Source organism: Hippocampus zosterae, chromosome 15 (genome assembly GCF_025434085.1).
Source record: "Hippocampus zosterae strain Florida chromosome 15, ASM2543408v3, whole genome shotgun sequence".
NCBI classification, from domain to species: domain Eukaryota; kingdom Metazoa; phylum Chordata; class Actinopteri; order Syngnathiformes; family Syngnathidae; genus Hippocampus; species Hippocampus zosterae.
Window position 1 is genome coordinate 1,446,794 of NC_067465.1, and position 25,017 is coordinate 1,471,810.

General features: G+C 42.7%; 2 protein-coding genes across 9 annotated transcripts; both read right to left on the bottom strand.

The window, feature by feature from the left end:
• Nucleotides 1-528: 528 nt before the first annotated feature.
• Nucleotides 529-14,341, bottom strand: LOC127616142 (phosphatidylinositol 4-phosphate 5-kinase type-1 gamma-like). 8 transcript variants are annotated; one of them, XR_007967043.1, is made up of 18 exons: nucleotides 13,813-14,176; nucleotides 11,506-11,531; nucleotides 11,334-11,423; nucleotides 11,012-11,142; nucleotides 10,799-10,916; nucleotides 9,715-9,867; nucleotides 8,245-8,544; nucleotides 7,931-8,139; nucleotides 7,765-7,848; nucleotides 6,732-6,780; nucleotides 6,535-6,619; nucleotides 6,145-6,321; nucleotides 5,103-5,259; nucleotides 4,956-5,024; nucleotides 4,327-4,852; nucleotides 3,256-3,290; nucleotides 1,124-1,188; nucleotides 529-1,002 (listed from the first exon to the last, which is right to left on the bottom strand). XR_007967043.1 is itself a non-coding variant. In XM_052087577.1 (18 exons), the coding sequence occupies exons 1-17, from the start codon at nucleotides 13,898-13,900 to the stop codon at nucleotides 1,129-1,131; spliced, it is 2,397 nt and encodes a 798-aa protein (XP_051943537.1). In that variant the 5' UTR covers nucleotides 13,901-14,341; the 3' UTR covers nucleotides 529-1,002; nucleotides 1,124-1,128. The 8 variants fall into 8 exon arrangements, 5 of the variants coding, with proteins under 5 accessions (XP_051943537.1, XP_051943536.1, XP_051943540.1 ...); XR_007967042.1 differs by having other exon boundaries at nucleotides 1,116-1,188; nucleotides 13,813-14,175; XM_052087577.1 differs by lacking the exon at nucleotides 3,256-3,290 and adding an exon at nucleotides 2,871-2,945 and having other exon boundaries at nucleotides 13,813-14,341.
• A 1,072-nt stretch (nucleotides 14,342-15,413) lies between these two features.
• Nucleotides 15,414-18,950, bottom strand: LOC127616156 (phospholipid hydroperoxide glutathione peroxidase-like). Its single transcript, XM_052087601.1, has 7 exons — nucleotides 18,818-18,950; nucleotides 17,660-17,754; nucleotides 16,890-17,034; nucleotides 16,462-16,613; nucleotides 16,257-16,281; nucleotides 16,110-16,169; nucleotides 15,414-16,018 (listed from the first exon to the last, which is right to left on the bottom strand). Exons 1-7 carry the CDS (start codon nucleotides 18,884-18,886, stop codon nucleotides 15,986-15,988), a joined length of 579 nt encoding a protein of 192 aa, XP_051943561.1. The 5' UTR covers nucleotides 18,887-18,950; the 3' UTR covers nucleotides 15,414-15,985.
• Between the last annotated feature and the right edge of the window lie 6,067 nt (nucleotides 18,951-25,017).

Consider the following 25,017-nt stretch of genomic DNA (forward strand, 5'->3'; position numbering starts at 1 on the left):
CCAGCCCGCCCCGCAACCGTTGTGAGGATAAGCGGATAGCGATATTCAGTCTGCAATCGTTTTATCCATCCATCCATCCAACCTGTTAAGCGGATACAGTAACTCGTGTTTCTTCACGCCCTTGTTTGTTTCAAAACAACAATCAAGTCCTGTACGTGTACATGCTCTTTATTCACTCTATTCTCTCACATGCTAATGACGTGGCTGACACCAATCTGTACATTTTGACAAATGGGTCGGAACAAAAAGCAAGCATTGCCGTCCGGTACCGCGCATGCACACTGACTCTTGAGGACTTGGTCAGCTTTCATCACGAAAGTTAGCGACGTGTCCTTTCACTTTGCAGGCTCAATGATATTATCATAGTGAATTTGCATGCGATTTGCATACAATGTTTTTTTTATAGGTCTCGAGGCGTACGCAGACTGACATGAATGTGCTACAGCACACATTTTATATACAATTAACAAAAGAGATTTATTTACATTTTTTTTTTCACGAAACCTGATTCCGTTTATGCTTTCATTCCAAATTGTCGACCTTTTTTTTTTTCCTTTTTGTTAGTCAATAAGGCATGATGAAGAGTAGACTTTGGGTGCCTCCAGAGAACACAAGACAGTCTTATAACAATTATGAAAAAATAGTAATTAATACAATGAATGCAGATTTTAAAAATTTGACTTCTTAAAAGTGCAACAAATAAGGGATACATATGCTAGATGTTCACGTTTCTAAAATATTGCACAGCCACTACTGCCACGGCAACAGATTTCACACCACGTATGAGGAGTTTGGGTTCGGGCTATTGAAATGCTTTTCGGGTGAGCTTGTTCTGTCGATCCGTTTTACAGCTGCAAAAGTCCACATGCCACCTAAGCTCTCGGCATCAAAGCGTAGTAGCGCAGCTTGAAACCGGCAGCTTGCTCTAGAAAGTGGCGGAAAAACACACAGCTTGCGCTCCACGCGCTCTTCTTTGCTTCTCGCCGCCTCCCCTCTGAGCGACTGAAAGACAAATACAATGCAGGGGGGTGGGGGGGGGATGATTGCGAAATCATGAGGGTTGCTCACAATGGGATAACATCGAAAAAAAAGTAAGATAAAACCCAAACACTTACTGACTCACATTCCTCATGAGTCATCTTCTGAGCTGGAGTGAGGAGAATGCACACAGCTCCGGTCCTCCTGAGTCTGATGTTACCAAATTTGGCCAGCAGAGAGCAGCCATAAGGGGAAGGAGGAGGGGAGTGACGGAGGAAATGAGAGGATCAAGAACACCCTTAAAAAGTAGCGATCCGACTCATCACCGTTTCATTTAAAGCTGCAAACTCTCCCCCTTTTTTTTGTTTGTGTGTGTGTGTTTAAATGCTCATCTCACACGTTTTACTTTTCTTCCGGAATTCATTAGAGCAATTTTTGTGACATTTTACGATAAGGCCACGTTTTCAAGGGGTATACAGTAAGATGTGCAGCTTTAATTATGATCAGTGCCCACTCCGGTGTGGAAGATTCCGTTTTAAACTCATGAGTTTTATCAGCTCCGACGTGCTAAAAGCCACTACGTCTCTCAAGAAGCCAATACAAACACAATCTAAAATGCTTAATGCCGCACCACCACTGAAATGTTGCATCGTAACGCCAGGCTGTAAAAAAGACAAACGAGGGCCCTTCAGAAGCTGCCTTTTTTAAATAGAATTGACAATTCATTCAGAAGTGGTCAGAGCAATCCTGAGAGATTTAGAGAAATTAAAAAAAATGAAAACGAATGAATCAACACCTGTGGTGTTTTGATGTCATTGTCGTCGTAGGTTCCAGGTTTTGCGGTTTTGCGATTTTCCCTTTAAATTGTCGAGGGGTAATTTAGAACATTTTTTTTCCCTAGTTTCCATTTGTTTTGGGTGTAATTCCACTGTAAGCCAGCAGATGGAAGCGCACATTTGTCCTCCACACCGTGCACATTTGAAAGCAATGAGAAGCATTTTAAGATCAGGTTTTGCTGAAAATTGTTGAATGTCACATCTTCTGTAATCCTGCTTTTTACACCTACAGAACGCAGCTGAAGGTTTCGGCGAGACCTGGAGAATCAAAATTTCCTTCAAGGAAACCAAAACAAAACGCAGGTGTTTGTTTTTGGCACCAGATGTGTGTGAGTAAACACTCACAATCAATCACAAAAACGGCATTTGAACATCTGAAAAGTAGATCCAGATCGAGAGGATGAATGCTCCAGGAAAACCAGCGGAAACTTACTTCGCTTTTTCAATACCTTCAGATTTGATTATTGTCATGGTCTTCTGACAAGACTGCCTCAAAAGAGCATCAAACAGCTGCAGCTCATTCAGAACACGACATTAGAGCATATTTCTCCAGTCCTAAATGCTTTACAGTGGCTTCCTGCAACATTTAATTTAAAAAACGGTTTGATATCATGTCAAATTCATCTTAGAACTTTATCATAAAACTAAATGACTCACAGATGATTCCGTTTTGAAAAATCCACCCATGGTGCTTCTGTACATGCACATTCAATAAAGTCTCACCATCACTTCCGCTAACAACCCAGGCTAAACTTGACCGGTCATCAGCATACAAAGCTCGTCTCAAAGTCAAGATCAATCATAATTCTTTGGACGCATGACTGTACTTTTCTACTTTGGACAGGGCTTTGGCACCATCTTGAGGCATTTCAGAAAAAAAGCACAAAAACCTGAAATATTGGATTTTTCAAAAGTATTTGACATATATTTGAATATCTTACAAGCATGCTTCTGAAGAGCCACAAGTCCAAGAATTTCTTTCCTACAGCGGCGCGCTGCTATGCATATGATCTGTCCTGTACATCGAATGACTCGAACAACCATCCTGTGACTTACGGTGTAACTCCAGCTCGAGTTTAGCTTACGACGGCCAAGAACAGGAGAGTACACCCAATATCTGCCATCTGCATACTGATGGATGGACAAACACACACACACATTTCCACATACACATGGAAAATGAGATGATTCAAGTTGCTTTATATAAAAAAAAAAAATATCAACCGAAATGAAAAACAAATGTAGGGAAAGCGGTGATCTCTGCAAGACATCGGCCGGGTGTATGAATGCAGGTTGACATATATAAACACCATGCAGCGAAAGGACAATTTCTTTTTTGCTGGCGCATTCAAAACGACAACCGCTGGCAGTGGCAGCCTCATGCTTGAGAAACTCCCTTAAGTGCGTGCACGCCATAATGTGAGCCCTCCTTCCTTCTCACCTTTATAACTCTATCACGCTGTCCTGACTGGGCCACTGCAAAGGAGAACCCAGCAGAGCAAAGAAAAACAAAGGAAGAAAAGATAGGACACTCACTCGCTGCAGTAGGCCACTGAAAATAACGGTATGGCGGACAAAATGAACCAAAATCATTTTCAATTGGCATCTGGGCCAGCAATCTCCCAACCACAGGGCAGAAAGCGGTTGTTTGTTTTTTGTTGTTGCTTTTTTCAGTTTGAGCATATGTGTCCGCATGTGCCACTGCAGACATGTTAAAATGCTCATCGCCGTCAGGAGTGGCAAAAAAAAAAAAAGTCAAATGATGAGATAAAAGAAGAAGAGCCAATAGCTTCAGAAGAAAAAAGAAAAAACAAAACGCTGTATTTAAGAGACATCTCAGCAGTCCTGCGTGTTTATTGCTACATGCGATTCTTCCATACCAAACACGGTCTGCATAACATGTGGCCAGAGGCACAAATGAGGCGATGAACCCAGTCAGCACTTTCAAAAAGACATCTAAAATAACTCCCGTAATGTGCTCATATTACTTGGAGGTAAATCTTCGTTTCCGTTTGTCTCCAGAAGCATCACAATTTAGTCATTTGTGATAAAAAAAAATGACTTTTACTGTTGTTTTTCCCAAAAAATGCCCATTGATTTGTTTCCTTTTTAGAAGGAATTGCAACACCAAAAATGTTGGCTCTCGCTGGTGAGCTATTTTTAGAGCAGGCCCACGGCAATGTTCGTGACAGGCCATGTTGGTGACCCCTGATCTTGAGCATGCCAAAAAATGTTTTTTAAAAACTCCGCTGCTTCCTTTCATTGTAAAACGGGATTTCAAAAACAACATTACAGAGTCCACTGGGAATAAGCAACATATTATGAGTATAATTGTCTCCCATTAACCCAGAATGAAACCGGGTTCATTCATCCAAATACCATGTTGAGACTAGTCGGGCCCATATGACTGAAAAGAAATGTGTTTGACTCGACCTGCCCTGTAAAGAAACTATGAGCCTATATTAAAAACATAAAGCCCCGTCCCCAAAAAAGAATAAGGATGAGGACTTACAAAGTAGATATCGGAAACCTGCACCTCGCCATCCAGCGAGTCGTGGCTGCTTGAGACAGACAGCTGATTGCACGCGTCTTGTGACACCGGAGTGCACGCTGGCTTGCCCGCAGGGAGATGAGGAGAGGAACTTTGCACGGAGGAGTGAGAGGACGCGGGACAGATGGGGGTAAACGCCGAGGACGGCTCGAGCGCGGTAGCGTCCGGGGTCGAAGGGTTCGCTGAAGCGGAACGTGTGGGTTGCGTGGCCGGGTGAGGGAGCGTGCGCGTGAGGGGGGTGGACGGAGAGGTGAGGAGCGGTTTGGCGGAGGGGCGGATGGAAGAGCAAAGTGTGGAGGAGGACTGGCACGCTGATTGAGCGGCGCTGGGGGAGGATGGGGAGGTGGGAGGGAGGCTTGACGAGTCGTGTGCAGATGAGGGGTTGAGAGGAGGAGGAAGAGTGGATGGAGGAATGAAGCTGGCCTGATTGTCAGCTGGCGAGGTCGCGCCGGTCCTTTGTGTGAGCTCGGTGCTGGATGGAATTTTACTGTAAGGAGCAAAAAAAAAAAAAAAAAATTATACATGTTTTTTTTTGAATAGACACCTCTTGACACTATCACACAAAAAACGACGTGTGTATGCGTGTGTACCTGAGCTCAACTTCGACTGTTATGATCTCAGGCTTCTTCTCGTGAACTTCCACGACCTCTTTGTGGGACCTAAAATGATACAATGCGGCATGTCCTTATAGAATATTACGGATTCTAGAAATGTTTGGGGTTTTTTTTCCTCCTTACTTGGCCGTATCGGGTGAGAGCATTTGTTTCCTGTAGCGCGGATGCTCGGGGGTGTCGAAGGGGGTGGTGGGCACAGAGTTGTTTGAGGAGAGTGTGGTGGCGATGGAGGCCGTGGTGGCGTCTTCAAAGGAGGGAGGCGTGCAGGGCGGCTCTCTCGCTAATTAGAAAGCAAGAAATGGAGACGTGCATTCGGATGAGAAGAGGATAAGATCATGAAGAGCACATAGGAGAGGTTGTGAACATCCACACGGTATCTCAGCTAAAAATGTTCAAGCAACTATTCCTCCTCAGTTGTTTTTTTTTTTCCTTCACAAAGTGAAATGCCGCCCAAGACTTCAGAAAGAGAATCCAATCCACTGATTGGCCATTTTGGCCCAGTTTAGCAGAGGGGCTCAAGCGCAAGGCAAGTGTCTTTCATTTCTCCGGGCTTAGATTCTCGGGGAGATTGCGGCGATGCTGATGACAGCTGCGGAATTCAAAGGAATTTATACGCGCCGGGCAAAACTTGGAAAGCTTGCAATGTTCCAGTGTGCCCGCTAAGCATTGGATTCTTGTTACAAGAAATGGATACGCTGACAAAGGTGCAATTTAGGAACATTTCATGATATAACCTAATAACCCGTAGAACCTACAGAAACCTAAATATTGTCTCGGTATGAAAACCCGAATTGTAAAAAAAAAAAAAAAAATTACTCTAAAGAGTGCACTTCCTTCTCAGGAAAGTTTTGCTCGTATTTTATTGTGTTGGCACCGCTTGCCGTTCTGCTGCTGAGCTGTTCTTTCTCCAGAAGATCAATAAGGCTTGACTTCACCCCATTTAAACAGAAAATGGAACACTCAAGTGGAGACGATTTAAGTTAATAGTGTGCCATAGCTCAGAAAGAAACAATGCAAATACAAAGAAAAAAAAAACCCAGCCCTTCGTCTTTCCGTTTTATGACTTGTGATGGCTATCGAGTGGCTCAGGGGGCGCTATTGTTGGATCTATATGAGCTCTATGATCTACCAGAGTTTGCAACTGATATGTTGAGTGAGTCCCTACCACTGTCCTCCAGCACCAGGAAGCTGTGAGGTCCTCGCGGGCTCTCCGGGTTGTCCAAGTTTTCCTGCGGCTCATCGCTCTGCGAGGGATGCTGGCCGACCCACCCGGATGCACCGGTACCGGATTTGAACATGGAGAGGGTTCCACGGCCCCGTTTAGAAGGAGATGGTCTCAGTGCTACGGAAGGAAAGGATGTGCGGGTACAGCTCTTATCAAGCAAGTTGACCGCGTTAAGTCGTGATCATTGGCAATGACGGTCGCTACGCTATCACAATAAATGGCATCCGAATATCAGCAGCTCTCAGTTATGAAAGCTCAAATCATTTATTGATTGTCGGTCTATCTACTGCCCGTGCCCGGCGCATGCCTCGTGCTCATTTTGGAACTCACAGCAACTCTTCCTGAAGACGACGCCGCTACAAAACTTGTAGAAGCGCTCCGCGTAGAAACCCGGCCTGTGAACGGACACCGTGTCCTGAGGGTCGTTATAAAGGAAAATAAATGACGGATATCAGTGCAGTGTCGGATTGCATAAAAGACATGCAAAAATAGATTAGGCCGATTTATCAGAGCGCAGAACTACTTACCCCGTCGTGGATGAGAGACTTCCAGGAATGCTCAAATTTCTTAATTAATCTGTAAGATAATTGAATTAGTTAGGTCGAAGACTTGACTCGTCCAACGCATTACCTGCTAACTTATGAGAAGCAACGGATTTAGAAGAGCTAAAAGTCACATTGTAGATTTGAATACAGGTCGTACAAGGCTAGATTTATTTCTTTGGCTTTCCGCATCTTTGTATGGCTTTCATCTATTTATAATGTCCAATGCAGGCATGCCAAGATCTGATTTCATCTCCATTCCTTTCAAACAGGATTTATTGTCAGACCGAGTCCAACTACAAAAAACTACAGAGTGAATAATGGGGAAAAAAACACTAACACTACCCTAAAAAATAAATGCTGTACAGATTATTATGATTTATAAATACTTATTATTATTAACTGAGCTCCTCCCAGAGCTACTTCCTTGGGCCAATTACTCTTCAAATTTAGACAGTGCTTTGGCGCCATGCTGTGGCATCTTAGAGCATTTCAGGAAACGCAGAAAAATTGAGACGGGAAAGACTCTGCAACTTCCACGAGCCCCCCCCCCCCCCAAGGCTAATCTTAGCTCGTCTTATCTGGCAACAGATATATGACTTGAGTATACTTCCTTGACACCATTTACTGCTTGCCAATTTAGCTTATGCTTCAGCACCACCGTGTGGCATCTTAAGGCATTACATAAAGAGCACAAATATAAATAAGAAAACATGATTAGGTGATTTTTTTTTCCTTCAGCAAACAGCTGAGGATAAGTTCCACAGGAAAAAAAAAATGCAACTAGGTAAATAGACCGGGTTCACCGTACTTCAAACATGACAATACAGTGTGTACTAAAACCAGATTAAGCCTAACTTGCATTGATTTGGTCGCCTACAAGGAGTGAAGGGATTTCCAAAACGACTGACCTCTAAAACACAATGTGCTGTAGCGGTGTTAAAATTCTCACAGTGTCTCAAAGTGACTGTCTATAGGCATCAATAGTAAATGAATCATTAAAATGCGGGACTTATACCGATAGGACTGCAGAATGTCGATGATTCCGATGAAAAGGAGGAGGTGCTCTCCTTTGACTCCCACAGCCGGAATACCACCCATTCTGCAACCGATTGGAAAAGTTACCGTGGAACGTGACGATGCGTGCGCGTTTATGCGCCGATAAAGCGCCTCGTGAGACTCACGTGTCATCATGGTCGAGAGTCTCCCTGCATGTGGACCCTCCCTGGATCGACTCAATTGCAGTGGAGTACAGAGCTCTCTGTGCAGCAGGCCGCATTTCATCCGCGCCACCTGCTGGCGAACCATGGGACTGACGCTCTCTCTGCGCATGTGTCTTGTTATGGACCCCGAGGAGCAAACTGTAGTCCATGATCTTAAAACTCTCCAGCACCTGACATGAAGAGGAGGTTACCTGTGCTTTTGATCTTCCCCATTGCTATACTTTTACTTACTCACTGAGAATCGGGAACGATGCATACTTGTAACTCTCTCTTACCAGACAGTCTCTTTGCAGGGTTTTGACCAGAGCACTGTAGGTGTCCTGGTCCAGGCTGAGGCCCTCGGGAACGTCACTGAGGAAGTCTAGATCTTTAAAAGTGGGTCTGGTTTTCTCCCGCTCCTTTTTGGATGCTCGCCTCTTGTAAGTGGAGCCCTTCAAGTCAAATTTAAGGTGCATGCGTACAGAGCGCGGTAGAATATTGTTCATCACGACAACTCGGATGTTTTTACCCCCGCACTGGACACAATAGAGACCAAAGAACTTTGGAAGCAATGTCCGGGGGTTCTGGTTCAAGTTCTGGGGAAGAGCATGGGAGAGAAGAAAGGTAGGTAATTATTTTTTTAATGAACATTTTATTTTCAGTGGAAAAAAATTCAAAAACTACTCTCTTGCTCCACTTGATTTTTTTCATTCATTCATTCATTCATTCATCTTCCGTACCGCTTGATCCTCACTAGGGTCGCGGGGGGTGCTGGAGCCTATCCCAGCTGTCTCCGGGCAGTAGGCGGGGGACACCCTGAATCGGTTGCCAGCCAATCGCAGGGCACACAGAAACGAACAACCATTCGCACTCACACCTAGGGACAATTTAGAGCGTTCAATCAGCCTGCCATGCATGTTTTTGGAATGTGGGAGGAAACCGGAGCACCCGGAGAAAACCCACGCAGGCCCGGGGAGAACATGCAAACTCCACACAGGGAGGCCGGAGCTGGAATCGAACCCGGTACCTCTGCACTGTGAAGCCGACGTGCTAACCACTGGTCTACCGGGCTGCCCCTTGATTTTTTTAAATCCTATTTTTACTTCATATTTTATGTACTTGACATACAATACTCAGAAAAAAGAAATTGTGGATGTTGGGCTACACAGGGTAAAATTGCAGTCCGAACACAAAAATGCATGCAATCAATACACAATAACCTTTACAGGTGAACTTGATCCGACCTTCTCAAAATGTTGTACATCCAATTTCTCAAAGTTTCAGTATTTTTGTTTTTTGTGCTTTGATCCATGAATCGAACGTATCCTACAGCATGCTGTTTTACATTTTGACAACTGACAATCAGTACGCCTTTGTGGTCCTTGTTGGAGAACTGCAAAATGTACTGAAACATTGAACGGTTGGACAGAGTGTATTCTAGGCCGATCCTGAAATGTCACCGCAAAGCTCAATATTCCAAACTTTTCATGAGTAGCTTATGTCAATATTTGCTTTGCGTGAGTTCTATGTCGGTAACATGCTCTTCATTTGTTTCAGTCCCGGTTTCTTGCTCCTGCTGTGCAGTGTGACATATCCACAAGGTCTTCGCTCACGCTGCTGTGCGCTAAAGCCGTTAAGGCGTACTTAACTAGGTCCAAGCCTTCTGCTCTAACACACAAGATGCAGCTTGGCAGAATTTACAAGTGCAACTGCAGCGCGCTTATTTTCCTCGCCTTTGACAATTGAGCGTTTTGACTGGGACTTACCATATAGTAGCCAGGCAGCAGTTTCTGTAGGAACTCTGCCTCCTTGTGTTGGACCGTTTTGATGATGAACTCATCATCGCGTGTCACGTAGAAAATGGAGCCGCTGGCTCCTGGATTGGTCAACTCGATCAATGCCTCGTTACAGAGGGAATACTGAAAAGGAGGACACAAAAGCGTCAACATAGCATAAAACCGAGACAACAGAAACTCCCGTGAACGCGAAGATGCGCGACGGCAGTTTTGCAGCTTTATCTAAAAGTGAGCCGTCAAATGCAAATGGCAGAAACTGCGCACTAACTGTCTGAGTTTAAAAAAAGGAAGCTTTAGTCTGCTAATCTTCCTCTGGCACGAGGAGTCAGCGAGAGCTTAAATACTGCAGCCAAGTGCGGAGCGCGTGTATGCAAATGTGCATCGCCGCATTCACGTGTGACAGCACATGAAATTGCTTGCGTTGCTTTCGATGCGTGCGTGGAAATGCCCGTCTTTTATTTCTTAACCCTGAAGTAATCGGAGAGAACTTTGCACAAATCTGCGCTATATTTAGCTCACGATAGAGTAAGCGCTATTACACCGCCATCGTGAGATCTCTCGGGCGCGTAAAAGAAAATTGCGTGGCTCTCTGAAGTGAATGAAATGATCGGGTCAAGCCTTGTTATGTGGCGCTTGGAGCGGCAATGATTGCTGAAGCGGTTTTTATGCTTTACAAGGCAACAAATTCAAATGCAACGTTCCACCTGTACAGATAAATGTGTTAGAGCACCTCAAGTAGTTCACATCCAATTAATACATAAAATTAGCGATGTGCCGGTGACATTTTCTTTTGGGCAGCCGAGTCCGAGTCTTTGGTTTTACGGATCAACTGATATCGAATCCTGATCCGATATCTTGGCAGTGCATTGAGAAAAAAAAAAGAGTTGAAGTAATATAGAAATATACATGTCGACATGTATATTCATAAATGCATGTCTGTGTTATGTCATGACATATGCTTATTATTTATTATTATTTGGGCCATTCCATTCATACGATTTGATTCCTATTTATTTTTCTCCTTCTTCAGAAAAAAAACAAAAAAAAACATTACCAAGTAGTCATCTGGTCGGATTCCAAACAGTTCCCTGAAGTAGCGGAAAGCCACAGGGGCGTACGTTTTAAACCTGAAGTCGGGAAAGTGGTGGGCTGGCGTGAGGTTGCTGCCCTCGCTGCGACAACAGGACGTATCAAATGAAAGTGGATTAGACCCCGCGGGCACTAATGCGTGAGACCGCGCATACACCAGCGTACATAGAAAAGCTACCTGGGGAAGAAGATACTTTCCACCACGTAGAAGTCCTGCATGAGCACATCTCGCTCGGGCTTGGAGCTGAGATTGCCAACAGTATAGCCGATACCCAGTTGGATGGCCCCTTTTAAGGCGGAGGAGGAAGTCTGGGGGTGGTGGCAGAAAAAACAAAGGTCACATGTGGGTGGGGGGCCATCTGATGGAATCTTGAAGCCAACTTTGCACCGCAAAAGAATCCCACACAATAAAAGTGAGAACGACCAAAGAGCGTCACGAATACTCTTACTGCGAGAACTGAAGCGGATACAAGCAGAAAGACACAAATGGCAAAGCCGACCTTCTTGTATGACGTCTCCCCGGAGGCATCCACCCTCCTGTGGCCAATCTTCTTCTCGGGAGCTTGGCCTGCTCCAAACGGAGATGGCATCTGGATCAAAAGAATTGCTGGAATTTCAATAAAAAAAAGCGCAAGCCTTTGACCCATCGTAGAGACCAATCAGAACGCTCACCTCTCCTTGACCCTTTTTGGCTGGATCTACGAGCAAACAGGAGGGGGAAATACAAGGTCAAATGTGAGATTTGGATGTTTTGGAATTAGGCAACGGCCCATGTGTATCTATTTGTCCATACGAGCGGCGGTGATTGAATTCAATATTTATTCACCTGCTTCCCACCTCAGTGTCGACATGACAAATATCACCGTACTAGTTTGCCTCTTCGATAAACATGTATACAAACGGACAAATGTATTTGAACACCTGGTGGAAGTCAAAAACGGAGGAAAGAAAAAAAATAAATAAATCATCTAAATGATGATGCGTCTTTGGGGAATTTTGTCCATTTATTCAGGTTATTATTTGTGAGGTCAAAGGTCAAGGGCGTTGAATGAGAGGGCCCGAGTCCCAGTTTTCCAGCCGTGCTGGAATAGAAAAGGTCTAAAGTTGGATGCGTAGAATTTTGCAAACATTCTTTGGAGGATTAAAAAAATAATAATATGATAAGCTTCGAAGGGAATTTACTACCTACCAGTAATCTTTCCTCTCGTGTACACAGGGTTAGAGATATTGCTACATATTCAGAAATACAACTTTCAACAACCTAATTCATCGTAAATCATTACTTGACTCACCGGCAGAAGGGTTTTGTGTTTACGTTCCCAAACAGGCAAACGGCAAGGAAAAACTAAATCGGACCAGAGCAGTTGACACTCTTAACTCTATTCTTGCAAGAACCACATTGGCCCTGAGGTGGTCAAACCTCTATTTGGACCGACTTCCTCTTTAATCTGAGTCCTCTCATTGGCTGACGTCTGAAGATCACACTGCTAACCAACCGCGCACGGGGATTAGGAGACGTCTGGCCAGCCGACAAGGAGTTGCGCTTTTGCTCCTTGGTTGCATGGCAATCGAATGCAAAGAGAGCAGCAATGGAGGATATCAAAGGGATGCTAAAGTGTTTAATCTACTTTGAAGTACAACAAACAGCTTGATTTGTGTCGCCATGCTACATTTCTTTTTTTTTTTTTGTAGGCCATGTGGAGGTTAAGTATAAAGTCAGGATACTGAATTTTTAAGACATGTTGAAGCTAAGCATTTGTAGTGGATGTTGCTGCATGATGTTATAGTAACTCTTGAGCTCCTGCTCAAGATCAAAAACACATACGAATGTGTTCTTTAAAAAGGATAGAACCAAAATATCTAATCCGAGGCTAATTGAAGTATTGAAAGGTACAATTCTATTTATAGCGAAGCACCCAGACATCCATACCTGCGGATTAATCCTGAGAATAGGTTTGTCAAGCATAACAATGGGGATTAAGATGGGGCAGAAGCGCGCAGGCACACGCACAACACGGAGGATTAGGGTTAAAAAAGAATTTTATGTCATGAGGAAAAAGCAAAACACAAAGCGAAATTAACCATGCCGGGGGGCTGTTTTGACCATGTCATTTTAACCCATTTCGGATAGGGAGTTCATTTGGAAACTGATCATTGTAAAATCATATAATATCAGGCACATTGAATACTGAGGTGTAACTCTTATTTTATGTTTGCACATAAACATCATAAAGCTGCCGTGTTATTATTTCCGCTTCAATGTCTGCAGCGGTTCTTGGAACACGTATCAACAGGGGATTAGCGCGTGCGGGTTTAGGATATAATTCCATGTCGCATTGCGTAATGCATTTATCAGATCTGGCAGGGAGAAGGAAAAAGACACGCAAAGATGAGGAGAGGCTGAGGAATTCTATCCTGTGAGGAGATGTCAACAGCAGGTGTCGTGTTCTTGTATCCACACAAACAATTCAAATACATTAGGTGCCATCTCCATCTGATATCATCTGGTAGTTTTATTCCTAGATTTCAAGTCTTTGAAACTTCGGTTTACTTTGCTTTTTTTTAACGTGACCCATCATGGTGAGACTTAGAAAGCGTGCTTTTTTTCGGTTAGTACTTGGTGGAAAACGTTTGGGGACCCCTGACCTCCTTAATAACGATATAATAACGAATATGATGTTCACTGCAAAGTCTCAACTTTTAAGAGGCGAAACTGGGAAGTCTCAAAAGGTTATCGTTCAGTATCATCATACTAATAACGATAACTAAACAAGCAAAGGTAATTTCATCAAATGTGTTATTTCAGAACCAGAATTACAGATAGACCTTCGCGTTGGAACTCCTCCGTTTCAAAAAGGGGGGGAATCATACTACACATTAAAGCACTTCAAAATGGCGACATCACATCTGTACTGTATATGGGTCAATGTTTAGCGAATAGGAAGTGTTTCCAAACACACGAAACGTATAAATGCACACCTGTCTCAGCGAGGTCCAGATGCAAAACGAGCCCAGCTTCCTCCTCATTTCCCCGGCCAGGTTCCGCAGTCACTTGGTCCAGCTCCATGACGGCAGCCGAGCCGGATGCGGCGGTCGGAGAAAGACCATCACATTACTGTCGTTGGGACTGCAGCCTACATAACTTTGGAGAATGGACATTCAGAGTGGTTCAGTAATAGCGAACTAGTAGCCGGGAAGATAACTGAAATGTCATCGTTTCAGCCGTCTCGTTTCGCGTCACTCGATGCTCGTGCAGCGACGTTACAGATCCAGCTCCAGTCTAATCACGACGTCATAATTTCATGCGGACACGACAAATCGCATACAAGCACAATGTTAAAGATGAGACCATTATATGTGTTTACGGACTAGTTAAAAGGAAATTAGGAACACTTTTACCCAATACAACCTCTCTATCCTAAGTATATTTCTCGCCACCGGCGGTACGTAACGAAGTACAAATAGTTCGTTACTGTACATCAATAATTTTTTCTGGTATTTTGATTAATAAATGTTCGGTCTACTTTTTAGAGTCTAAAAAACAAAAGGTAAGTTTTTTTTTTTACATTTTCAGAATACGAGTAAGATGCGAGCAAACAGATGTAACGGAGTGATATATTGCGTTTATTAAATTATGACGGAAGTGACGCAACAGCGCACGGTATGGCACCAGCTTCCCGCCGTAGTTCAAGCAGTCAAGCAGAGCTACCAGGGAAGTCACAGGGTAAGTCAGGTTTCATTGACGGTCCGGATTCATTCTAGTTTAATTACAATATTTCACTTTGTTTTCCCTTTTTCTACGGCGCTGTGTATTTAATTAGTTCCCGGGTTTGTTCCGAGTCCACATTGCTTTTTGTGTCGTCATTTCATTTAAGTTTTGTCGAATGAAAGTTTTTATCCATTGAGTTAACAGGTGGCTTTTTTTTGTTGCGCAGTTATTTTCTAGACTGAAAAGCCCCGTGACTTCACCTATCTTGCCATACTGTGTTGCAGACGATAAAAGGGAAAGCCACATCCTAGTGTCTGGCATTCTTGAAGCGGCAGCGACGTGGAGCTCGAGACCATCATAGTTGTGACCCCCGTCACATTTACAGTCAACTTAAAATGGTTGTATTCCTGCTCATGGTTTTCAAAATCTAGTTTTTAATTTGAGTTTGTTGGAAAGTCTCATTTTAATGAAAAACATTCTTACCTTTAGTTAAAGACCAGGCGCCTTTCTCTCAGAAAACTGGTAAACATTTTTCAAGGGTTGTGTTCAGCAACAAGTGAAATTTTATCTGACACATCTAACACATGGTAGGGGGAAAAACGTATTACCAATAGATGGCTCTGCCTGCACTGACCTCAAAGACAAAATTCAATACACAGAGTCAAGAAATGCAGAATTTATATAATCAAAGATTCAAACACACCACTTCCTGATGGCTACCATGTTCTATTTTACTGAATTTCCGGATATGACTGCAAAACAACCAAGCAATTCTTATGAGCCAATTTTCTAATTCGATCATTACCATCATTTGTACTTCTGAAATTCTCAGACTTGAGGCAAGAAGTGTGCAGTCAATGAGAAAACATAATTCATGTTTTGTTGACTTTTTAATTCTCTGCAACGCAACACTAATATTATACAGCAGATGAGCATAATTTGCACGTGAGAAGTACAGATAAATGTTAAGCCCTAAAGGCCATGACCCCATAATTCTAACAAGCACGTGAATGCAAAGCACAGGCATTCATTTGAAATGCAATACCAACACGATCTTTTTGGTTCAGTGCAGCCATTGTCATTAGCTTGGGGATGTCAGTGGATGACGGCATCTTCTGCTTTTGATGGGCAGCTGGCATCATGAAAGTACACAAAATCCTAAACACCACACATCACTAATTAGATTAGGAATGGCTGCTTAAATTCTTGTAATTAAAAAAAATCTTCCTCAGGTTCGATCACTAACAAATCTCTATTTATATGGTCTTGTAGGATGGTGTAGTGGCAAGTCTGGAGGGGAGCTGCACGCCGAGTCATCAGACCTGCCCATCCCAATAATCGGGTTCATAGGCAGGCCGTCATTGGTCCAGACACCCGTACACCAACAACCTCAAGTCCATATTGGAGATCCACAAGCGGCCATACACATCGGAGATAGTTGTATTACAGGTACGAAGGCAGATCCTTTTCCACCACCTGCAAAAAAATATATATAATCATAAATAATGTGGATTGAAAAAAAATGCAAAACGGTGACACTGTTAAAACGACAATCAGTGACACTTACAATGGGATCGTCTGTTGGACCGTAGCGCTTCACCACTTGTCCCTCTTTGTTGATAAGAAACTGTCAAGGATTTTAAATAAATGTGGAGTCACAGTAGCGGACTTGATTGGAAGAAGAAAAAAAAGAAGCTTTAGATAAGCAACTTACCTTTGTGAAGTTCCATTTGATGTTACTGTGAAAACATGGGGCATTGGAGGTGATCAGTTTTATATTTTCATTTTCAGCGATGTAATGATAAGATGGAAAAATGTGTAAACATGTTTGCATTCGTACTTTCAAGGAAGAGGACAGTATCAACTTTTTGATCGCGGATCATGGATACACTCAGACATTTGTTTGATAGCAAACATACTTTCCAAAGGTTCCCTTTCCCTTGGGCTGCGCTTTCATCCACTTCCAAAGAGGGTGAGCGTCGTCTCCATTCACATCAATTTTACTGAAGAGGTCAAAGTCTGCATTGAAACCTTTAGCAAACTCTTTAATCTCTGCATCAGTTCCAGGCTCCTATAGACCATCGACGGGAATAAACATACAATATATTACAAGTTGTGACCGGTGCTGCGCCAAATACTACAAGTATACAGTATAAGATATTCTTACAAAAAAAATCCTACCAAGTATAAACCAAAATGTAAAATTCTCGGTCGAAACTGAGCACGTAGTTGATTGGAAAAGTGCTCTTCAAAAAAAAACTAAAACATTATTTTGAGCTTTGACAATCCCATACTGATGAGACAAACGACCAATGAACCATAGCAAACCAATCCCGGGCTTAGTTACCTGTCCTCCAAACTGATTACATGGGAATCCGAGGATGCGTAAACCCTTCTCAGCCAGGGAAGCGTGCATTTCCGCAAGCTGAGTGTAGTTTACTCTTGTCTTTCCTCATTTGGAGGCCACGTTTACAACGATGCACACGTAGCCCCTGTCACAGAAACAGACAGCAATATACTACGTTAAATGTAGACATTTTGGAATTGCATTTGTAATACTGTATAGTTACAGGCATTCCGAATATTTGGCCATCCCGAAGAGCTCGACACATATAAAAATATTGGAAACAGCTCCGAGTACGTTACCCATTTTTTTAAAAATCCGTGCTCAGGACCTACTAACAAGCCGTGCATCCACCGGGCCAGAACAGTACTCAATCATCTTTTGATTATGCACATTTGCAACTAGCGATGATGTTAACGCCGTTAATAGAATCACAACTTCAAGATTATAATGTTCACATTTTAGGTCTTATTTATTATTCCTTAGGGGTGACTTTTTAGTAATTCACCATGTTATTTTATGTTGTTCCACATTTATTGTACTGTTGAGAAAATAATGTTTAAAGAGAAATCTTCTCTGTTCACCATCTTTTTAATTTAGTTAAAATATGTACTTGAGGTGTTCATAAAATTGTGAAGTACAGTACTCTCTAAAGTTTGTGAATGGTTGCCAGTCTGCGAAAAGCATGAACTTGTCTGAACCGGTCCGTGGTGGAAAAAAAAAAAGGTTGGGGATCACTGCAATAGATTCGATCATACACAATGACGTCTTACCTGTATTTTTCTAGAGACACTTCATTTCCATCAATATCCTTGGCAGAGAATTCATAGATGGACTTGGCACTTTGCCAGTCTTTCATTTGGGCACACTGCATAAAGGTGAGAAAGCACAAGGGTCAAGTTGTGCAATCAGGAAATGGACAACCAAAGCGACAACATGGACAGCTTGCTCAAGAATCACTTCTCTTAATTCTGAAGTAACAGAAAACTGAGTACGTAGTTGATTAGTAACGTAATGATTAGCAATGTAATGCTTTTTCAGTTTTTTTTAGATGTGATTAAAGAATTTGACCTAGACTTGTGTAACACAAATCTCAAGGCATTTTGATACATCAAATACATTTTACAGTAGTTAAGAACTCTAACTAATAAAGATAGACTGCTAAAAAGTGTGTTTATCCTGTCTCCTACAGGCAGCACTGATTCCCCAGGTGTGCCATGGGAAATTATCCAATTAGATTTGGTGTTCCGTTCAAAAATTATTTTTTCATATCTGTGTGCGTGTGTCTCTAAGCACGGTATGCCATCTTCAACTAAACAAGCCTAGATTTTATACAAAGATAGTACACTGAAATCTCGTAATTATTTCAATACTTATACTGTACTTATTGTGAAATTATTTACAATAAAAAAAATAATAATTTGACCTATCAATGCCAGACAATGACAAGCATAACAATTAAAACGCTCTTCCACGAGTTGGCAGAAGGTACATAACTCGCCTGTGCTTCCACCTCTTGTGACATTTTTGTTAGGTAATGTGCTCTGTGATTTTCTTCATGTAAAATAAAGTACCGCATGTGCTTTTTCTCAGAAACACCGTACAGGGCAATTTAGCATAACAATCCCACAAATGCCAACGACAAACCAGGAGACTAAAGCTGCTTTTGCGTGACCAAAAAACAGGGCACAAACAGGAATCTACCACATTCGAGACTTAAATAGGCCACTGCGTTGTTCTTTCGAGGCAGAAACGGTAAACACTGACCCGAATACTGTCACAACGTCGGACCTATTTTTTGGTTACACCGCCTTTTATAAATAGCAGCATTTCTTACACGTCGTTACAAGCGCACCGTACATGGTGGCAAAACAAATCGCTTGAATCACATCAGATCTGCATGTTTGCAAGAGTGGGATAAAATGGTTTACCATAGCTCGGATCACTCCTCTGCTTCCCAGCAAACCTAACAACACGGAAGGCGTTCGCACAAACCACATGCTGATGACACCAACGACCGTTGTTACGTCATTTATTAGCCCCACCCAGCGACCTAGTACCGCGCATGTGAAGCGTGTGTGATGCTATAAAAACAAGAAAAAACAAATGATGTTCCGTTGCTAATTGCCTAGGTAAGTCGTTATGTTTTTGTAAAAATTTATTAAAATAAATGTCGAATTATGGTTGTTTTGAAGGCCGTAGTTCTAACTCTTGACCAACAGATGGCGCAGTCCAACTGGAAGAAAGATGGCTGCTTTGCCCAAGCGTTTCCTATGGGCTGAAACATATTCAGAAGATAATAAAGATTAAGAAAACTTCATACAGCTGTTTATATACTGTAGTAATGTGAATATATCTCTTTAGACATGTTGATGGCTGCAGACGCATCCCTCTTTTTTTCACCTCACTAAATTAGAACATTCTCGACAAGTTAATTTCAATGAAAGCAAAAGAAAGTCCTACAGTTTATTACTGTACACACTGGTCTGTTGCTTAAATTCGAGCAAAAACATTCACATTATCAATAGAATAAAATGCAAATGATGGGTTGGTACGTAAACTTTCAAATGATGTAGTCTGTTATAATTCTAAAAATATAAGATGGTAATGATTATAATTCCTTCAATGAATTGATTTTTACAATGCACTGCTTCAGGCTTCTCCAAGTCCATAAAACACATGTACACTGGTTGGGCAAACCTTGAGGACCCTTCTGATTGTGTAGAGCACGAAATCATCCACTGGTCACTGTACAGCAGCCGGGACAAAAATGAGTGAATCACAAAATGAATCAAACTCATATCTCAAGGCACTACTGCAGTTACAACAAACCAATTAAGGTGCTTTCATAGTCTACATACAAATTTTAAGTCTTTTGGCAACACATACTGTACCCCGATGAATTTCCCTAACAAACACCTGGAAAATTATAAATCTATTTGAAGAAAAAAAAACCCCACTGCCACCGATCAATGTTACTGGAAAAGTAGGAGCGCATTTATTATGCAAATGGGCTCCATACCCCAAGAGCAAGTTAAAAATTCTTCAAAGAAGAGAAATTAGTGACAATAAGGACACAGAAAAACAAATCTAAAAACTAAACAGTTGCCTAGAAACCAACCTCTGCAAAACTTCTTTCTGCCAACCCCACCCTCCACAACACACACACATGCGCGCACAAACATGTCGCTCTGGGAGATTGGATCAGATGGTTTAGCAAAACTTTGGGTTATTTCTTACTGTTCCTAAGCAACAACATTGCATATCCCTGGCGGCAACGCTGGAGATTACGTGTCAGAAAATGTATTTACAAACTGACCACAGAACTTAAACCATTTCCATCGGAATGCTTCACTTGAAAAAAAAAAAAAGAATCCTTCATTTTCTGAATGATGAAGCCCACTCATTACTTTCAGATTAAAAATCTAATTAACTTTTGGCAGAGAGTTCTAATGGAAAACACCTACACGTGAGTTCTTTGCATGTTTGAGAATTTGTAACAAAGGAAGTGTTACGAACACAGATGGCAACCTATATTTGCGCTGCCAGAGAATCATTTACATTTAACCCTCGTGCTCCGAGGGGCTTGGTTGGCAAGGCAACAGATTCTGCAGTCTGTTTCCCCCTTACCGCGCCTCTCAATAGTCCACATCAGCCTTCTTATCCTCCACCTTCCTTCAGACCATCGTGAGAAAAGGCTGGCATGTCAGGTTCCGCTCTTCGGCGTTTATCTGACAGCTAATTAGCAGCTCGGCCAATTCTCCAGACCACTAAAATCTCTTCCCCCAAATCTATGTGCCAATCGCATAAAACACCTTTTGAAATAATAACAGTGCCGAAACCAGGTGAAATAATCCCAATAACACACAGCGGCACCTCAGTTTTCGTTATTAATGGCTTCTAGAGAGGCTGACTAACTTTATCATACGAGATTTAACAGTCGATGGTTGCCCCTGTTGCCAAAATGATGCCTTCAAAAAGACAGGTGGGTCATTTGCAATGTTGTACATTAATATACAAAATGGAAAGTAACCATTTACCTGGCAGCTGGTGTCCCCCTCAACACAAAATGTGCTTTAGTGCAGTACAGGAGAGGTTAAAAGACACATCTTATGGTTCAAGAAATAATTGGCTGCAAAGCTCGATCTTTCGAAAAGCGCTAACGATCCTTTGTGGGTTTAACACAATTGCAATTTACACGAGACCACATCGTCACATCCAAAGAGTGCAAAAAGCGCCCCCCCCCCCCACCACCACCACCACCACCTTCGTTAGATACAAAATGAACTCAACTCTTGAGCTCTAAGTGAAAATGCGAGATGAAAGCAGACAGCTCATTAACCACTGAGCACGCTATGCCACTGTGAAGCGGCGATGTGGCAGCATCTCGCCGGGAGGGAACTGCTGTTGAGTGGCGGGCCACTGGAACGGAACAATCGTTCAAGATATATGCATGTGTATTGGTCATGTAAGTGTATGTATAAAAAAAAAAAGGTATAGAAGTATTGTAACTTTACTTGAGATGTTGAATCTCACCTGCAGTGCGGGTCAATTGCTTTTCTCTTCATTCCCACATTTGATTGGTTTTCCTTAATCACCCCCCCCCCCCTCCTCCAGGTGTATTGAGTCTGAAAAAGTCATTTCAGTCAATGCTTTACATAGCTCTAGACACCCCCCGCACTACCACTCAACACCCCCCGCCCACCCGCCACCACCCATTGGCAATTTGCCTCATCATAATCATGACCGAAATAACATCGGATTCGGTCACAGAGAAGTCGTTGCCAAATGGAAAAATAATTGTTGTTGAGCCATTTACAGAAAGTCACCACGGCATGTCTCGGATGTCTGGAGCATCGATTCTGACGGGAAACTTAAAAAGCACGAGGAGTAGTAATGACTTGCTATTTTTTCGAGGACTACAAGGGTTGATCAACTTGTTGGCTGTTTAGAAAACGATCGTGAATACATGCCGCAATAAATAAAGACATATTTTACTTTTATATATTAACCCTTTCCCCGTAACCTGTAACCTGTTAACATGATAAGATGTCCACGTTAGTAAGCGCCGTACCCGAAAGGGTTAATGTACCAGGGGATTGTTAAAAAGAGAGTAAAGCCATTTGGCATGCCGATGCCGGAGCAACGTGGTGCAAAGTGCCTCCGTTTTGAAATGTGCTGTTTGTGAAGTGGTGCGATGCGCCGGAGCCTTTCATGGCGCCACACCGCTGCTCTTGTGATTCTCGACATCGCAAAAGCAAAGGAAGACGCTCGTGTCCGCCTGCTGCCTCACAGCAAGACTGACCTCTGAGGTCGAGTCCAATTCTTCTTGTGTGAATCAGAATAATGCCCGTTGCCTTCTATCAATTCCTTGATCTTTCTGCTCGACCCCTTTGCACTTTGTGGGTCTCGCCCTGCTGCGTTTCCTTCCTTTCCCACCGAGTAGATCCACGAAGAGCACAAATCAAATGGGGGTAGGAAAAGTATACTCATCAATCCCTCAGCCAATACTTCTCCAGCCATCCATTTTCTCATCTGCTTTATCCTCACCAGGCTCGCGGGCAGGCCGGAGACTATCGCAGCTGTTTTCGGGCACTCGGGCGGGGTACTGCGTCGCCGATCATCCTGCCACAGGCAAGAATTTCTGCTGGGGTTGACTTTCCCCAAGTTTTACAATTGATTTTGAGTAAAAAAAACGTGTGGGATATGCACCATGTATCACATTTTGTTAAAAAGATCAAGTGAAAGAAAAAAACAACAACAAAAACAACAGAATATGCTGCGGCACATACAAAATATCTCATGGTTAATATTTTTCAGCAACCGAGCTGACGTGATGGTCATTTTCTGAGATTTTATATATATACTGTATATATCCATCCATTTTCCGAACCGCATGATCCTCACTAGGGTCGCGGGGGGGTGCTGGAGCCCATCCCAGCCGTCTTCGGGCAGTAGGCGGGGGACACCCTGAATCGGTTGCCAGCCAATCGCAGGGCACACAGAGACGAACAACCATCCACGCTCACACTCACACCTAGGGACAATTTAGAGTGTTCAATCAGCCTGCCACGCATGTTTTTGGAATGTGGGAGGAAACCGGAGCACCCGGAGAAAACCCACGCAGGCCCGGGGAGAACATGCAAACTCCACACAGGGAGGCCGGAGCTGGAATCGAACCCGGTACCTCTGCGCTGTGAAGCCGACGTGCTAACCACTGGACTTACCGGGCCGCCCTTATATATTTATACAAATAATATTTATGCAGAAAAAACATAAAAATAAAATAACATAAGATAACAATGGTGCACCGGTTCAAGTTTGCTGATTAGTGTCCAAGTGCAGTTTGTAGGCGTGTTAACAATATAAATAAACTCAGGCTCTGCGGTGTTAAGTGTGTTCTGTGCTTGTCTCACCACCTAAAGTCCTCCTCCGTTTCAAACACCCTCGCCGATGTGTTGCCATTGTGCACCTCCAAGGGTGGGCCAAGTGACAAAAGGAAAAAAAAAAAAAGAAAAAAGGCAAAGCTAACAGCAAGGACAGTGAACTTTTGTATGAGACGACATTAACAAACTAGCAGGGCCACACCGACCAGCCGGGATGATTTCTTTATGTCGCAAATAAAGTCGCTGATTTTCAGTGAGTCATAATACGCCACAATAGCCAATAATAGGCAATTTGAATGTGGGCGTCGCAAGGCAGAAAGAAGTATGTGTGGAAATAGGAGCGCTATAGGAGGTGTCACACGTCTCACTTTCAGCGTGTATGCTCTAAGTGTAATTACAGAATTGAACGCTTTATTGTTTTGATTTACTGGCTGTATTTAGTTGGTATTGTTCTACGCGACATTAAAAGCACAGCGGTAGCTTTACCGACGAACGTCTCTTCATACAAAGTTTTCAAATGATTTAGTTCCCCAACAGGAAAATATTGCCTCTCTTGTTACAAAAGAAATTTCAAGATGTGAAAGTGGTGAGTGCGTCTGCCTTTTCGTTCTGCGGTTTGGGGTTTGACTCTAAGCCGTGACCTTTCTATGTCGAGTGCTATCCAAAATACCGTTCTTTGAAAATTAGCCGTAGTTGTCTCATATATGATGGCACAATCATGCATATAAAGCAGCCTTTGGGTGTCATCATTAATTTCGATGAGGGCTGCTAGTGTGTCGAGAGCACAGATTTGCTCGTGCTTGACGTAATCCGTTTTTTTTTTTAACAACAATGGCAAAACAAACAAAAAAAAAATACGATTTGTACAGTCTCAGGGACAACAGTTGGTAAATTTGCAAACTAATGAGATCCAATACAAGAGCTGCATCAACATTCTGCCATTTTGAAAATAACAGTTGTGATTCACAGAGGGGCGAAAGCGATATTCGCTCTAATTGACTCGCGGGCATATTGTTGTGGATATGTTTATAATTAAAAAATCTCACAGTGTGAAGAAGCGCCGTTCAACAGCGCTGCAAATTAAGGAGCGAGCCAGGCTGGTGTTATGGCTTCACAATTCAAATATGTCTGCTCTGTTATTGTTGTGGGCACCGAGTTGCCTCTGTTGCGGGTCCTTCGCTCGGCTAAGGTGAGTCGAGGGACCTGAATGCAGTTGTAATGATTCTCTCGTTCTTTGTCGCTTTCTGCTATTTGAATAAGAAAAAAGAAATGAACTCACTTTCTAATTGTGATGAGAAAAGTCAAGAATTCTATTTCCAACCTGTAATCAATTAAGACTGTTCGGCAAATGTTGAATGATTATTGAGCCATTTTCTCTCGTTAGGTCCATAATAAAAAAAGGTCCGTACAATTCATGTGAGGAACAAGTCGCCTGAAGTGGTTATAAATCTAAGACGATCGATAAATCCAAGGATTAGCCGTACTCTGTTCCTTCTGGCTGCATGAATTGACGCAGTACTTATCATGAAACTTGATTACATTTCTATTATCGATCATTCGCGCTAAGGGCAGTTGCTGAACCTAATTGTGCATTTACCGTAATTGTGTGGGTAGAATATGTAGATAAAAAGAATGAATGGCTTTAAATGGGTAAAAAGAAAAAAAGAAGTTTTTGAAGTGTTCACAACATTCTATTGTGCGTGCCATCATGTGGTTTCAGTGAGTTCCCCACAGATGCCCCACTT

What these genes read in the sequence shown, in the direction of transcription:
- LOC127616142 (XM_052087577.1), bottom strand. Translation starts at nt 13,900, where the DNA reads ATGGAGCTGGACCAAGTGACTGCGGAACCTGGCCGGGGAAATGAGGAG. An exon ending in GACATTCTGCAGTCCTATCG is followed by an intron (nt 6,781 to 7,764) that starts GTATAAGTCCCG and finishes ATTATCTTACAG; the next exon opens with ATTAATTAAGAAATTTGAGC. An exon ending in ACTCGAGCTGGAGTTACACC is followed by an intron (nt 1,189 to 2,870) that starts GTAAGTCACAGG and finishes TGGTAACATCAG; the next exon opens with ACTCAGGAGGACCGGAGCTG.